Below are 16,961 nucleotides of genomic sequence, written 5' to 3'. Positions count from 1 at the left end.
GACCAGAATGCCTGGTTGGAGCCCTGGATGAGTCAGAGCCATCTGTAATAGGACAGGTTGGCTCTGAGGACTAAATCACACGCTGATGAAACTCAGGGCTCGTCTGCTCACATCTGGGTTCTTGTGAGAGCTTCAGAGTTCACCAGGGCAGGGCCCCCTCCTCCAGTCTCCCTCTGCCTGGCACCAGCTTCCCACAGTGCAAGTGTGGCTGCAGCTTCCTCGTCTTGCCGACCACCCCCTCGACCCCCACTTCTGCCACTCCAAACCTGGGCCTCTGGCCAGCCTCCCATTCCCTGCATTTGTCCTTTGGCCTGATAAACAGTCATTCCAGCTGGTTTTAAGACCGAGGTTGGATGTTATCACCCCACCCCACCCCCACTCCGGGAATCCTTCCTGCGCTGCCCAGTCCCTCCCACCAGGAGCATGGGCCACCCCTCTGGGCCTGTGGTCCCCTGCCTGCCCTTGGCATCAGTGTGAGCTGTTCTGGGTGCCACCTGCTTGCCCCTGTGACTCAGGCCTCACTCAAGTGGCCGTACTGGGCACAGGGTCTGTGGGCTGTATGTCTCAGGCTGGCTGAGCCTCAGTGGCAAGGGGCTCAGGACTTAACCTGAGGGCTCATCATGTGTGTGGGCGCCACAAAGCATCAAGGCAAAGGGGTAAGAAATGAGCTTAACTGGGGTCCAGTTAGCGAGGAGGAGAGGCTGTTAGCTCTGCCAGGCCTGCTCTCGGGGAGCATGGGAACCCAAACAATGGCTCTCTGCCCCCATCCCCATTGCCTACTGCCTAAGGCCAGGGCTGGAGGTGGGGAATGAGGTGTCCCACAGAAGGGGCACTTCTTGGGTCTGCCTCTCCTGTCAGCCCCCCACACTGGCTCCGAGTGTCACCCATAGCTCTGGTCATGTCACTCGGTAGCTTGAAATCCCATAGGACTGTGACCTCACTCCAGAGCCGGACGGGTGAGGCTCCTGGATGGCACCACTGCCCGCTGCACACACTCCACACACTCCCTGCTAAGCCTCGACCCGCACGCCGGCCCATCTGCCTCCAGGGTTTTGCTTGTGCTGTGTCCCTTTCTGGGGGTGCCTGGGACGCCCTTCTCCTCTTCTCGCCCTGACCAGGTTTACATGTCACCTTCCCCGAGGAGCCTCCCTGGGCAGCCACAGATCCCAGAACTCAATGAGAGGTCACTGTGCTGCCCCCATCTCCGTGGGGCTGTGTCTCCGGCTCAAGGGTGGGTGGGTGCTCAGGGAACGTGCCAACGAACGGACCAACGAATGAACCAACAGATGCACAAAGAAAACAATCACGGAATGTGAGGTCCGTGATCTCTTCCATCATCTGGGATCCACTCTTTTCAAACCTTTCTCTGCTGGCACCACTTGCCAGGCTGCCTCTGGGTCTGCCTGGCCTCAGATGCAGTGGCAGGGTCCCGCCCCCCCAACCCACAGAGCTCCCTGGGGCATTTTGGGGGGCTTCCCTTTTACTCACTCCCCCACCAAGTGATGAAGTCTTGTGAGGGTGGGCCTCCCAGGGAAGGCCTTGGTGTGTACACAGTGGGTCCCAGGTGTGGGAGTCCTGCCTCTCCTGGGGACCTGGGGTGGTGCACACAGAGTGGTTAGTTTCACCCTGGCCTCGGCTCACAGGCGTGCAGCAGGGGCAATGGCAGGCCCCTCTCTGGGCCTCCATTGCCTCTGAGTCTGAGACTCGCTCCCCCTTCGAGTGACCCCGCCTGGCACCCCAGCCTGGTCTCACCACTGCTCCCATCCATGCTGCGCTCGATCACGTGGTCCACCTGGCGCACCCACTCCCCGTTGCACTTGAAGAAGATTTGCGTGGCGGGCATGGCCTTGCACACCAGCAGTACCGGCTTGTTCTTGACGATGTACACGTCCTCAGGCTCCACCAGGAAGTGGGGAAGCAGGTCTGGGTTAGAGCCGGGCACCGGGTTGGCCACTGTGGCACTCTGCTGGGCCCCTGCAGCAGAAGCAAAGGGGGCAGGTGAGCTGGGGCCTCTGCTGGACTTGTGGGGCCCTCCCGGGGCTACCTGCCTGTTCAGGGGCTGGGACCGAGCCAAGAGGAGGCAGCCAGTGGGGCCAGGCTCTGCCACTTCCAGCCCAGCAGGCTGGGCTGCTGAATGCCTCCCTTAAACTTCAGTATCCCCTTCCATAAAATAGGGGAAGAAGCAGCCCCCTGTGGAGACAAATACGGAAGTGCCAGCACACAGCAGTGGTCAGGGCTCATTACCACGCTGGTAGAAGTTTAGGGATCTGGTGAGGCAGCCCACTGCCCTGGAAGGCCCCGGGCGGGGGGTGGTGGAGCAGAGGGGTGGGGAGTGGGGGGGGGGGGGGTTGGGGGGAGAGAGGGAGGGAGGGAGAGGGCCCTGGGCAGCCTGGGGCTAGGGAGGGCAGGAGTCCCTTCCTCTGGTGCCCTGGCTGCCTCGGGGGCTGCTTCCGGGTTGCTCCCCATTCCTGGCCCCTGCATGTAGTAGGTGCTGAGAAAATACCAAGTGAGTGAAGGAGGGGAGGAGGCTGTGACGAGTGCAGATGTGAGGGGTGTTGGTGGCAGTGCTACAGGAGAGGCCCCCAGGAGGGGCAACTTGGGGTGAGCCTGGGCTGCTGGGTGGGTCCCGGGGAGGGTGGGAGCCAGGAGGGTGTGTCTGGGAGCTTCAGGGGCCCGGCCCATGTCCCACCCTTCAAGGAGACCAGAATATGGGTTTCCTCCTAATTTTAACTGCAAACCACAGCCATCTCACAAGTCACTTTTTGCTAATTACACAGGTAATTGGCTCTGAGGCTTTGGTGGAGGTAACCCCCCAGAGCAGTCTGACCGTCTGCTCCACCGGCAGGACCCTTGAGAGGGTGGGGAGGGGCGGGGTTGGTGGGGGAGTGGGAGGATGGAGAGTCGGGGCACCCTCAGCCTCCACACCCACCAAACAGGACCCTGACGGCCTGGCCTCTCTCAGGGCTGCAGTGATTTCCCCCAACACACACTCACAGCCAACAGGGGGCTCTGGACATAAAGAGGGAAAAGCTTGGGCTTCAGAGACCCATCTGCTCCCTGCAAGTGGTGACCTTAGGCAGGTTACCCATTTTGTTGTCTATGACATCTATGGAGGTCCTGTCTGCCCCGTGGGGGAGTCTGGAGGTGCCTCACGCAGTCGGCCTCCTGGCTCCACTACCTCCTTACGGGCAGCCCAAAACCCATGGAGGGCTTCTAACAGGGAGGCCTGGCTCCTCGGGCCCAGGGGGCACTCACGCTGCCCCTTCTCTCTTGCTTGCACAGGGACCCTCTCCTTCCAATGTGGGAGTCTGCCCTCTCCACCCCAAGACTGTGATTTGGAGGAGGGGATCTGTGCCTGGTCCTGTAGGCACCGGGTGGGTGAGCTGGGAATGTCTGCAGAGGCTGAGAAACCTGGTGTGACTTCAGTTAACCCCTGCTTGTTTCCTTGCCTGCAAAATGGGGGATGGTACCCAATTCTTAGGGCTCTCATGAGGATGAAGTGAAAAAAGGCACAGTGCTCGGAAACTGTTGGCTGCTATCCGTACCCAGTGCTTTTGCACTGACAATGCTCCTTCAGTAACTCTCCTAGCAATCTCTTCAGGGGTGGGGACTGATGAGGAAACTGAGGCACAGAACCAGCAGGTGTCTTGCCCTCAGTGTCTGCAGCAGTAGGCTCATCCACCCCTCCTCCTCCCGCCCTGGCCTCTCCCCAGCCTCTCTCCCCCCTACCCCCTGCACTTTCTGCTGCTCCGTAATGAAGGCTAAGCTGCCAGGGAACCACACTTGCAGTTGGGAAGACAAGCTCCCCTTGTCCCGCCCTGCCCCATCCTGAACCACTTCCATGGGGCTCTGCCAGTCCTTGGGTCTCTGTTTTAGGCTGAGGAAGGTGGGGATGCAGGCAGAGGGGAGGAGCCATCTAGTCATCTTACAGATGTGGAATCTGAGGCCTGAGGGAGAAGTCACTTACCCAGCCCCACAGCTCCAGCCCTGGACTCTGGGGGGCCCACATCCTGACCCTTTTTTATGACATTCACTTGTCACTCAGCCGCCCTGACCCAGGCAGCGGGCTCAGCCGGGGCAAGGCTGAGCTGGGCTCAGACCTCCCAAGGTCTGGAGAAGGGTGGGCTCCCAAGTGTGGGCCTGGTAGGTCCAGGAGCCTCTCTAGACACTTCCTGGGGAAGCCACGGGATCTTTGCAGACCCCAGGGCTGCACAGAGGAGGGCTAAGCTTGACCCCTGAGCAGGGCCCACAGGGGGCTGGGGGCAGGCATCACAGGCTCCAGAAGGGCATGCGAGACCTCAGTGTCAGCCTCCAGGCCTGCCCACGCCTCGCCTCACAGAGGCTCAGTGCGATGGCCTGTGTCTGATTACTGGCTGGGAGCTGGGTAGGCAGGGGTCCCAGCTGGGGGTATGGGCAGGGAGAGGGCACATGGACCCCCCCGACTTCCCTATCGATCACCGCGCCAAGCACTGCTCGTGTCAGCCGCCTGCTGAACCCAGCACAATCCCTCATGTCTGCATTTAACTGCTAATGAAAAATAAATGTACTGTGACCAATAAAGGACATAGCTCACTTCTCCTGGGCCTCCGCCACGCCACGCTGGCATGGTCTCCCCTCCCCATCCCCCTGGGGGGGCATTTATTGGGTGGACCCAGGGGCCCCCTCCAGGCTGCAGTTATGACCGCTGGCAAGGACACTCTAAGGCCATGGGTGGGGGTAAATTCAGCCCCTCTTGGGGCTGCTGGAAGCTTCCTGGGTGGCCAGAGCTGGCTTCCCCTCCCTCTGGCCCCTTCGCCCACTACATGACCTCCACCCTTGTGGTCGGCACCTGCAATCTGCCCACCCCCCTCACCATCCCAGTTAGGTCTCTCACTTGGACTAAAGCACAGTGAGAGCCTTGGGTCTCTCCCTCTCCACGTCACAGGCCACTAGCATGAGCTATCTTTCCCTTTGACATGAAACCCTGTACTTGTCTATCAAAGACAACAGCAAGCAGTGCATGCTCAGTGTCAAATGATATATGATGTTTTCAAAAGGGCACGGACTCTAGTTCACTGCAGTCACCACCACTCCCTAATGCCCCATTTCTCCCTGCCGGCACTTTCCTACCTTCTCCTCAGGGCCCAGTTCTATCGTCACTTCTTCTGAAAGAGGACTCCCCCACCTCACTCTCTCAGGAAACCACACATGCCATTTTGCCCCCTCTGCATCTAGGACCTGTCCTCTCTGGTTCTATAGCTCTTATCACAGGTGAAGCAAGCATGTGGCTGCGGCCTGCCCAGCTCGAGGCTGCCTAGAGCTGGTGTTGGCGAATGGGGACTTGGATTTGGGTGCCTACTTCTGCTCCCTTCTGGCTGTGAGGTGATGAGCATGGGAGGAAGGCTTTGCAAAGCAGATGCACTGGGGCTGTGGGGGAGCAGGCAGGGGCAGGGCCCGCTGGCCACACAGGCCCTGCTGTATCCCGAACTCCACCCTCCAGGTCGCCAGAAGCTCCGTCCGCCACAGCCTCGCCAAGTCTCTCTTACTTGCCCAGCTGCCCTCTTGGAATTCAGTTAGAAGACTTCTTTCATTTACTAGCAGATCCCTGAGAACTTGGTCACTGAGAACTGCCGATGGGGCTGTATGGACGCTCAGGGCTTGAAGTGGGAACCCCATTCCCAGTGAGCCTTGGGGCTGGCCAGCTGGCCCCCGCCTGTCTCAGGAGGGCACTGGCTGCCCAATCAGCCCCAGCCGGCACCCCTGCTCTGGCTGCCCATGAAGGGTGGGAGCCCCAATCCTAGCAGTTCCCACCTACAGTGTCTTCTTAGGAATAGCAAGGGAGACCACGTCGTGTGTAAGAGTGTGTGTGTGTGTGTGTGTATGTGAGAGAGAGAGAGAGAGGGTGTGTGTGTGTGTGTGTGTGTGTGTGTGTGTGTGTGTGTGTGTCTGTGTAGGGAGGCTGGGAGCTAGAGGGGGATAAGAGACCCCTGGGTAATGGGCCTTGGCCAGAGCTGAGCCTGGGACAAATGCTACCTTCTCCTTCCCCTCTCATGGTGCTCTTATGACCGGAAATGTATTCATTCACTCATTCTTGCATTCATTCAGTGAATACTTATTGAGTGCCAGGAAATGTTCTGGGATTTTGCAGTGAGCAAGACAGACACATCCTCTGCTCTCAAACACTTTCATTCAAAACGGAGAAGCAAAAGAAAATAGAGGATTCAGAAGTTGCCAAGTGTTCTGAAGCAGGTAAAAAGGGGTGCTATTTCGTAAAGGGTGTGGGTGCAAGGGCTCTAGAGGGGAAGAGGGCTTGGGGCAGGTTCCTCTGTTGAGGTGATGTCTAAGTAGACCCCTGAGGGCCAAGGCCAGGAGAAAAAGCATTTTAGGAGGAGGGAACAGCAGAGGCTGTCAGACAGGAAGCAGCCGGGTTTGTTGTGAGGACAGCGAGGAGGGTGGCCAGGGCAGAGGGAGTGCAGGGGAGACAAGCAGGAGGTGAGTCAGAGAGGGAGCAGCGGCCTGATCTTGGAGTTTTATTGGGAAGGGGTGAGGAGCATCTGGGGGGCTGTGTGCAGAGGAATGCTGAGATCTCCCTGCGTGAGGAATGGGTGGAGGGAGGCAGGGGTGGCAGTGGAGAATCGGATGGGGAGGCATTCTGTGGAGTGGACCATGGTAGGCCTGTCCCATGAGTTCCCATGGGAACTCCCACCCAGACATCCAGTCTCAGCCAACAAGCCACCTCCTCCAGGAGGCCTTCTTGGATCCATACTCTTTGTCACTTTGCCCCTGTGCCCATGCTGTCCCCTAAGCCTTCCTCCAGGGTACATGCCATATTCAGGACTGGGCACGCTGCCTCCTCCACTAGGCTGTGAACTTACTCGGAGCAGGAGCCCAGGTCTGACCTGGATACTGATGGAGTGTTTGTTGAGTGACTGAATGACCACCCCCTTTTTTCCCTTGAACTTCAGAAGATTTGCCTAAGGGTTGCCCCCTTCACTCTTGTCCTGCAGGGAGACCCAGCGAGAGCTCAGAGAGGCCCACAGGCAGAGTTGTGGGCAGGGAGAGGCTCTGTGCTCCAGCCTGCCCTCCGCCATCCCCCAACATGCTGCTGCTCTGAGGTTGAGCCCCTCTTTTCTCACCTGCAGCCTGGGATGATAAGGCCTACTCGTGTAACTCTGAGGCCCAGGGTGGGTGTGAAAGTGCTTTCAAATGTTTTATTTTTCAAAGCACCATGAAAATATGAGGTGTGATTAATCAAGCTATTAATGAACTCGTGTTTTCTGAGTGAGGACTCAGTCTCACAGAGCAGGGTAGGAGCGCTGGGGGCAGGGTGTCATCTGGCCTCACTCAGCTGGGAGTAGTGAGCACTGCTTCTCAAGAACAGCTGTGCCAAGCCCCTGTCCATAGCTTGACAGGGGCTTGACAGGGGCTCCTTTTTATCCCTCCAACAGCCCCGGTCTGTGTCAATGGCAAAGGGGAGGGGCAGCAAGCCCCTGCTTTCGCTACTTCCCTGAGAAATGTTCTGGAGTTGAAGTGGGGTGGAGGAGAGAGAGGGGGCTGGGGGCCTGGCAGCCTCTGTCTTTCTCTTCCTGGCTGTCCACCCAGCATTGCACCCCCTCACCCCTGGGCACCTATGATCCCAGTCTCCCTGGCTCCCTGGCCTGGAGATGTGCATTTGGTCGGTCCGCTTGGGGCCTGGGTGTCCTGCTCCACAGGCCCAGGCGGGGAGAGGAGAGTCCACAGGATGGCGCACCACGCCCTTCACCTGGCATTCGAGGCTCTACTGGCCCAGGGCCTGACCTGTTACCTGGCCTTGCCTCTAGAGCCTCCCTTCAAGTATGTAGGATGGCATCTAGACTACTTGCAATTCTGCAAAGGCTTGTGCATACTCTGGGACCCTGCCTCCCTCCCGCGTCTGGCTAACAGTACCCGCTTTTCTGCAGGGAATGCCTGGCCCTCACACTACTCAGTCCATACAGTCATTCGGTCCTGGTGGGCTGACCCCATCTCTGGCTCCAGAGGTAGGTATACTACACTGACTAGTTCCCAGACAGGAAGGTCACCCCATCCCCATAGATGGGACTTCGGGATTTGGGTTGGGCTGCTGGGAAGAGAGAACCTCTCTTTCTGCTGGGCCAGTCCTGAAGGCTTTGCAGGCCATAGGAGGCCAAGTGAAAGGGGAGGCCATCCACGGGTCTGAAGCAGGGGCTTGGAGAATGGAGACAACCAGGGAAGAAAGAGGTTGACTCCTCGCTGTGTTGAAAGCCTGGGATCCCAAGAAGCCAGAAGGCAGAGCTACCCCTGGATTCCTTTCTTTGCCTAAAGCTAGCTGGAATGAGGATCCTTTCATTGCGTTGATCTACGCCCCCCATCTGCTCTCTGCCTGGGTGACTTCTACTTGTCCTTCAAGGCCTGCTCAAACACCCCCTCCCCCAGGAAGCCTTCCCTGACCCCCAGACAGAGCTGGCTACACCTCCCCTGAGCTCCCACAGCCCCTGGCCGAACTCACCTCAGTACCTCCCACATCATATGGTCACCATTTATGAATCTGTCTCCCCATGCAAACTGTCAGTGCCTTGAGGGCAGGGACTGAATGGTGACGTCTCTCCCAACCCTTGAGCATCCCCAGAGCCTAGCCAGGGACTGATACATAGTGAGTGTCCAGCGAGTGTTTGTTGAATGAAGGTTGAATATCATTACCTTGACTGGGACCAGAGCCCAGAAAGGAGGGCTGAAAGAGGGGGACACACACTCAAGCTTGGCTGGGAGCCAGCTCTGTTTACCTTCCAATCAAGCAATCAATCAATTCTAGAAACACCCGTGCTGGACCGTGGGGAGGTGGACCAAGGGGACTGTGGAGAGGCTCATGTGCAGGGTTGAGGGGAGACAGAGGGGGCTGGGAGCCATGGCCACAATGGTGGGGGACAGAGGGGGTGCAGACACACAGAGGAATGGGGATTTGTGCCTTCCTGCCCATCTACACCCCTGTGGCCTGAGACGGCTTCATTATTATTTTTAAAATGTGGGCCTTCCCTGGTGGCGTAGTGGTTAAGAGTCCGCCTGCCAATGCAGGGGACATGGGTTCGAGCCCTGGTCTGGGAATATCCCACATGCCACGTAGCAACTAAGCCCTTGCGGCACAACTACTGGGCCTGCGCTCTAGAGCCTGCGAGCCACAACTCCTGAAGCCTGTGCGCCTAGAGCCCGTGCTCTGCAACAAGAGAAGCCACTGCAATGAGAAGCCCGTGCACCACAACAAAGAGTAGCCCCCACTCACCGCAACTAGAGAAAGCCCGCCCGCCGCAACGAAGACCCAACGCAGCCAAAACTAACAAAAAAAATGATGAGGGAGCTTCACTAGGAGGTTCTGATAAGCAGGGTTGAAATCTGCATTTGCTGTTGGAGACACACAGACAGCGGCGGGGTGGAGGAATGGTGGGCAGGAGGCCCCAAGACGACAGATCTGGGGGCTACACGAAGAACCCTGAGGTTCCAGGTGGCAACTCAGAGGTGTGGACCTGCCTGGAGCCAGAGCAAGCTGGGGGGTGCGCCCCAGAATTCTTCCAAATCCATCATGTAAAAAACTCTGCTCTGCCCACCAGCTGCTTCCGAGGCTCACCAACTGCTGCAGACTCCTATGCTGTCCCTTGTTTCTTGAGCCTCAGTTTCCTCATTTGGGGCAAATAGCACTGACCCAGCCCCAGGATGAGGTGGGTCAGGAACGACATCCTGCCCAGGGCCTCCAGGCGTCCACCAGTGCTTCTCTTCTTTCGCTTCCTGGCCCCATGGTCCATCCCTCAGTCATTTGTCTCCCTGGCTGTTGCTCCAAACGTCTCAGGACTTCTGGGAGGGAAGGGACGGGTCTACTGCAGGCCCTCCTGTCGGGGAGCACGCAGGAGGTGGAGGTGGCAAGGTGGGGTGACAGCCCCTCACAGTGTCCCTTGGAAGGGAGGGCTGCTCCCCTGACCCGTGCTCACACACAGACGTGAGCGGCACTCCGGTTTCTATGGTAACATGTGCACGAAAATGTCACAGAAGCGGCAACCACCTCCCCAAGATCGGAGGAAAGTCACCCTCTTCCCCAGTGGGCTCCAGGGGCTTGGTCACAAGGACAGACACAGGCGTCACGAGGAGGACATGCAGACAGGCTGAACTGCAAAGAACAAGGCGGTTGGGGCTGGGCACGCTGCCACCTCACCCGTGTGGCTTGTCCTCTGGCATCTGCACTCAGGTGACTTCTACCCGTCCCTCATTTCACAGACAAGGAACATGAAGCTCACGACTTGCCTAAGGTCACACAGACACAGAAGGCAGGTATGCTCTCCACGCCTCCTGGCCCAGGCCAGCCTAGGGCAGGAGTTATGGGCCTTTCCTGGACCAAGGTCTGGCCCCACCCACCACACCACCCCTTGCTCACTTGGCTTACCTGCTGACCCTTCTCTGCTTCTAAAATCCTCCAAGCTCATCCCACCCCAGGGCTTTTGCACTTGCTCTGCCTACAATATGCTGTCCCCTGCTCTTCCACAGCTGGCCCCCTCTAAACCCTCAGGTCTCAGCTTCAACTTTCTTTCCTCCAACAGGCCCTCCTTGACTGCCGTGTCTGAAGTAGGCCCTTCTTTTGTGTGTTTTTTTTTTTTTGACCGTGCCAAGTGGCTTGCGGGATCTTATTTCCCTGACCAGGGATCAAACCCATACCCCTACAGTGGAAGTGTGGAGTCTTAACCACTGGACCGCCAGGGAAGTCCCTGAAGTAGGCCCTTCTAACTCAGCAATGCCTCCCTTTCCCAGTCTATTTTCCTCATAGCACTCACCGCTATGTGAAGTCATCTTGTTTGTGTACTTGTTTGCTGGTTATTGTCTAGGTCCCCTTCCCCTGAAACGTGTCATGACAGCAGCTTGTCTTGTTCTCAGCTATAGTCCCAGGCCTGGCGCATAGTAGGTGTTTGATAAACATGTGCTGAATTCATGAATGAACAAACTCGGTCTTCCAACTCTATGCCCAGAGCCCACACTGGGCGCCACACTCCTGCCACTGCTAAGAGCCCCTAAACCCACCAGTGAAGGGGACTTAGAAACTATCAGGATGCCCAGGGAGAGAGTGCTTGATGGGGGGGACAGGCCTCCAGGGAACCCCTCCCAGGTCCCCTTCTGGCCACAGGGCCTTGCTTTGGACCAGAGAAATAGTTAATAAAGCTGAGGCTTAAATAAGCATTTGATTAACAAACGATAAAATAGCTATTGTGTCCCTGAATTAAGCTGTAATTGTGGCTGATAATTGGCTGGTTAGAATTTAATAAGCTGCAATTAAATAGAATGGAATCCAGGGTAATTATGTGGTCGCACAGCCCAGAGAGAACCAGGGAAGGAAGGCTTTTTCCTGCTTTGGAATCTTCTGCTGGTGCAGTGTGTGTGCTGTGGGTGTTTCTGGTGGTGGTGTGTGTGTGCACGGCAGGCTTCCTCCACTTTTCACCTGGAAGAGGCGGGCAGGTGGGTGCTGGCCCAGCCCCCTCACCACTGCTCGGCAGGAGATCATCACGCAAGCCCTGAGCCCTGCCAGGGCCTGTGGCAGCTCCAGCTGAAAGAGACATAAAAGGATCCCTGGCACAGTTCCCTGCAGGGTGGGAGGCCGTGGGAGGGTGGCCAGAAGGGCACTGGGAACACGGGGGAGGCAGGCAGGCAGGGAGAGGGTCTGCCTGCCTTCCTAATGAGAAAACTGGGGCTCAGAGAGGGAAAGAAGTTGCTCAAGGTCACATAGTGATCAGCGGCCGGGCTGGGCAAGATTTTCAGGTTGCCTTGTATCGAGGGTAATTCTGAGTGGCCAGGAGGCTGGAGGACACTTCCCTCTCCCCACCACCCCTTGCCAGCTCCCAAGGCATCCCTCCCCATTTCCATCCTTCACCAGGTAAATACACAGGCTAAGTAAGGATGGTGCAACTGTTCCACACATGCACCCTTAAGACAAGCTGCCCCCCATGCTCCCATTTCCCTCTCCCGTGGCCGGCCTGCCCGCCGGAGGCCCTGGTGGCTGCAGAGCTCCCTGGTGTCTCAGCCTGGCACAGCTATCCCTGCTCCCAGCCCAGGTGTGGCCCCCACAAGTCCAAGGGGATGATGAACAACACTGCTCAGGCACCGTTTATGACCCCATCAGCACTTTTACAATGTTGCCAGCAATTAATTTAATTAAGGACCCTGTCCTGGATATGCTGGCATTTCATATTTCACTGGTTTAGCGTGAGCCCGGCCTGAGCAGGGGCCAGGGGTGGTCCAGGAGCGGCAGCTCTGCTCCCCGGCTGGGCTCAGCTCAGGGTGCACAGGGCAAGGCAGTTGCACCCCTCCTCCCGGGATGGAGCCCAGAGACAAAAGGGGGGCCACCCAGAGGGAGGCCACCCAGTGATCTGCCCTCGGCCGGTGGGAGACACTGCCCACAACCCCAGCCAGCACGAGCACAGGCACACAGGCTCACACACACACGTGCACATGTGCACACATGCTCACGCATGCATACACCCATACACAGTCATACCATGATAATAGTGGCGAACTTTACATGGATTGTCTCATTTGGCCCTCATGACAATTCTAGGAGCCAAACTATTTTAAACCTCCAACTTCCAGGTGAAGAAACTGAGGTGGGGACAGGTGAAGTAAGTGGTGAGTGGTGGATTCCTACCCAGGCTGACTACTGTGTCCCACGCCCTTAACCAGGTCACACTGGTTCAGCAAATGTGCTGGACACGAGCCACACAGCAGTGCCCAAGCCAGACTCATGTCCCTGCCCTATGGAGCGTCCAGTGGCCACAGCCCCACCTGGGAAGTCCTGGACACAGTGTCCCAGAATTACGCTCGCCACACCAGTGCTCGGGCATTTGTGGGCACACACACCAAGTCCCCTGGGAACACACGTGCACACCAGCACTGCTCACTCTCCTCTGGGCTAAATCTGGCCAGAGCGGCTGATGCCCTCACTAGGATGGTGACCCTGTAGCCACAGGTCACCTACAGGACCTACAGGAAAACTCCGTACCAGATCCAACTCCTACCAGCAGTGGTGGCGGCCAGGAGCAACCGCAGCTCCTCCCCTGTCCTTGTCCACGCAGCAGCTTGGTTGTGCTCTGCCCTCTCCTGGGGCCCCTGTTTCCATAGCTCCTCACCTTCCCACAAGCTCCTGCTCGCCAGCTAGGGCCCCTCATCCCCCCTCGCAGCTGAGCTGCATCCGACATTTTCCCTGCCTCTGGGTGCCCCACAACCTCACCCCGGGCACTTCCCAGGCTGCGCTCGGGAGCTCCCCCAAACTTCCTGCTCCCAGAGCTGACACTCAGCAGGAGTCTCAGAGCTGCTGGGCCTTCTCACCTCCTCACCATCCACTATTCTATCCCCCCCCCAGCCTCTCTCCCACCCACTCCCTCCTCTCTTGCACTTTGGGGGCTACCCCCCACCTCCAGCCCCCGAAACTTGTCCTCCTGGGACCACCTCCCGGCTTTGGTACCATCAACAATGCCACCACAGTGCTATTTCTAGAAAGAAAATCTGATCCCACCCTTCAAGCCCTGCAACGGTTCCCACTGACCGCAGGGTAAAGGTCGGTTCCCCATACACCCCACACCCCCCTGCACACCCGATGTAGCAGCCTCATCTCTTGGCACCAACCTATACCCAGCAGTCAGCTCAGCGCATCCACTAATCCCCTCTCCCAGCACGCCCAGACCCCGCCCCCACCCCAACTTTCCCCTGTACCTGCAGGGCACCCCAGACACCCCAATGTCCCCCAGCCCTGTTAACTGATGACTCAAGGTGTCACCTCCTCCGGACACCCTCTCCAGCTCCTCTCTGCATAGGGGCTGCACTGCCCCTCCTCCGGCTCCCCGGCTGAGAGAGCGTTACCCACTGATGTAGGCCATTGGTCAGTGGCTGCCTCCATCACACTGTGCACCCTCAAGGGCATGCAGCAGGCCCGAGCCACCTCTTCTCAGCAGTGTCCAGCTCAGGCACTGAAAAGTTGGGGGTCTGGTACAGTTGAAATCTCCCCCGTCACTTGACAGCTCCTGGGCTGGGCACTGGGCTGTGCCTGCCAGTGACAGGTCCAGGGCATGGACTTGCTGAGGGCAGAAGCAGAGCCTTTGGATGGGCATCAGGGGACTGGGTCCCCAGTCCCCACTCTGCCTCTACCTGGCTGTGTGGCCTTGGGTAAGTCATTGCCCTCTCTGGGCCCCAGAAGGGATGGGACTGCGTCAGGGCTGGCGAACTCAGGTGTCTTCAGGGGCTGATGAAGCCCAGGAGAAGTGGAGAGTGAAGATGCCCGTCCAAGGGGCCAGCTCAGCTCAGCCAACCACTGCCAGGTGGCAGGCCAGCCAGGAGTTGCTGGAGTTTTTTTCTTCCAAGAAAAGCTAGAAATCATTTTTATTTGAAATTTCCTATTTTAAAATGTTGACAACTAATTTAAACACTTAAACACCGTGTGGGCCAAACAAGTTGGCAGGCCAAAGCCAGACTGGACAATGTCCGAGGTCTCCTCCGACTGTACAGATCTAAGAACTGGGGTCACGGCAGGGCGAGGGGGAGCCGCCCTCTCCATCACTGCTCTGCTCTCCTGGTTTCCTCTCCTCCCCCACTCTTCCCACCCTGGCCAGCACCCACTCCATCATCCTGTCTTCTCCTTGGGACCCCTCTTCATCATGGCCTCCTGAAGGAGGTCCCCTGGGGCCTGGCAGAGGCTGGAGGGGGTCATCTGTCCATCACCCCAGGTGACTTGGATTTAACTGTCATCACAAGAGTCCACCCTCAGCTGAGGCCTGAGGGCATTGCCCCTTTCCCAGAGGCTGAGGGTCTGAGAACCGGCAGTGAGCTGCTGCTCCCGGTTCTGGATAGTGGTGGGGGCAGACGGCAGCCTGAGGGCTGCTCTGCCTTTCCTGCCTTTGCTCTGGGCCTCAGATCTTGAGCCGGGGAGCAGGGAGAACGCTGCTGGAGACACAGGCAGGTCAGGGGTGGGAACTCCATAGAGGAAATCCTCTACTACAATCCCCCCAAATCTGGGCCGGCAGGAGCTCAGGCCTGGCTGCGACCTTACAGCTGGGAAGAGGGTGTCTGACCACGCCCGCCCATCATACCCCAACAAGACAGTAATGAGCCCTCACCCCATTTTAATTACCCGCTGTCCAAATAATTACCAGCTTGTTTATTTCACTTAACGGCAGCCGTACTTTTTCCTCCTGATATTGATTTCATGTTTTCCTGGTTTGTTCATTATCTTTCCTGCCCCTTTAATGGGCTTGGAGGTCTTGCGGGTGGAGGAGAGGGGGCTGGAGGAAGCAGGGGTATGAGGGAACATGGAGGAAGGAGAGATGACCTGGGCCTCGCTGTGCAGCCTGAGGTGAGTCACTGCCCTCTCTGGGCCTTGAGTCCCAGAATCCCAGACCCCTGCACACCCTCCTGTCCTTGACGTAATTAGGGTGGAACATTTTAAAATGAAAGAAAGGAGGGAGAGGGCAGCAGGGGAGAGAGAGGCTGGTGTACTTCCTCCCAAGGGCCCCTAACGGAATAGGAAGAGACTCAGACAAGCGTGAAGGTAGGAGGGGTACCGAAAAGGGTGGGGTTGAGTGACACTAAGGCCAGAACGAGGTGGGAAGGAGGTGCTCCTGGAGACCAGCCTGGAGGAGGCTGCAGTGTGGCCATTAGCCAGTGGGGGTGCAGAGGGGCCGGTGGGTGGCCTCCTCATCCCTGTGTCCCCCAGGTCTGATGGAGGAAGGAACAGGAGCCTCTACCTTCAAGAAACCCAGCCTCTCCCTAGGCCTGACCTCTATCCTTGGCCTCCACCTCACCTGCCTGCCGTTGCCATGGAAACATCGGTGATGCTGTGATGTCATCCAGGCTGTGAAAGAGCAGCTCATTTCTCTGATTTGGGTTGGGATGGGGGGGGCAGCAGTAAGGAGAGATGGGGGTGAAGGGGGAGGGGAAGGCCAGGGCTTCTTTGGGTGAAGATTTAGAGAGCCTCTTGAAGGGGTCATTAGCTCTTAATAAATCACTAATAATTGCATGAATATTTAAATCTTAATAAAAAATACAGTAGGCCCAGTGAGTTTCCCTGTGTGGGTATTTATTGCTATCAGTCTGGAATATGTAAAAGTTGGTATTGGTCTCACTGAACTGCTGTTATCGCCACAGCTAAATGGGTAATTGGGAGTGAGAGACGCTATCAGCAGATATAAATTACATACAGTAAAATGAGGGCATTAACTGGGGGTTTATTATCAATTATCTCTGCGCTTGTTCCCCTCAAAACGAACTTTAAGAATATTAATGAGAAAATTTACAGGTCTTAATGAATTGAGGGAAGCGAGAGGGTGCAGAGGGCCCCTATTTTGGCCCCTGCATGGTGCTCTCTCTGGGACCCTCTGGCTCTCTCTGGAACAGTGGGCTGTTCCTAGGGGGTGGTCGTCCCCCCAAGGGAGGCCCTGGAAGGAGGGCTCTTGGGTCAGCCCGCCAGGTCACAGACACCTGCTTTCCTGCCGGGACCAGCGGGAAGAGCCGGTCAGTCCCCGAGGCCGGCCCTGTCTCTCTCCAAACCCCCATCCCAGAGAGGGGCACTGGGTGGGAATGGGGTGGCTTCATCCAGGCAGCCTTTCTTCCAACAAAGACCCCGCCAGGGCCTGATCCTGGCTGTTGGATGTGGAGAATCAGCTGGGGCCTGACTTCAGCTGGATACGGATGAGGCAGACCTTCATCTGCCCCCAAACCAGGACGTGGGTGTCGCCATCAGAGCAACCCAAATGGAGTGTGAGGGGGATGGGAGGTCGAGAGGGAATGTGAGCCCCTGTGGAAGCTCTGCGGGCAGAGTATCTGTGTAGCATCCATGTCCACCCTGATCCGGAGCACGTCTGCCCCCTGCTGAAATGCTGGCTTACTTCAAGGTCGGCACGACCTCCTTCTGGGCCAATTCACCACCCAGCAGCCTCGGCTCTCTCCAGGCCTCCCCGCCAGGGCTGTGCCGC

The 16,961-nt window shown here is 57.7% G+C and overlaps 1 protein-coding gene across 1 annotated transcript in view; it reads right to left on the bottom strand.

The window, feature by feature from the left end:
* UNC5A (unc-5 netrin receptor A) overlaps positions 1–16,961 on the bottom strand; it is a 62,708-nt gene that overhangs the window by 14,283 nt on the left and 31,464 nt on the right. The window contains exon 2 of the mRNA XM_033853605.2: positions 1,753–1,974. Coding sequence (XP_033709496.1) covers positions 1,753–1,974 — 222 coding nt within the window. The remainder of the gene's footprint in view (positions 1–1,752; positions 1,975–16,961) is intronic.

Source organism: Tursiops truncatus, chromosome 3 (assembly GCF_011762595.2).
Source record: "Tursiops truncatus isolate mTurTru1 chromosome 3, mTurTru1.mat.Y, whole genome shotgun sequence".
NCBI lineage: Eukaryota > Metazoa > Chordata > Mammalia > Artiodactyla > Delphinidae > Tursiops > Tursiops truncatus.
Note: the sequence above shows the minus strand (reverse complement) of the source record. Positions and strands in the feature narration are given on the sequence as shown.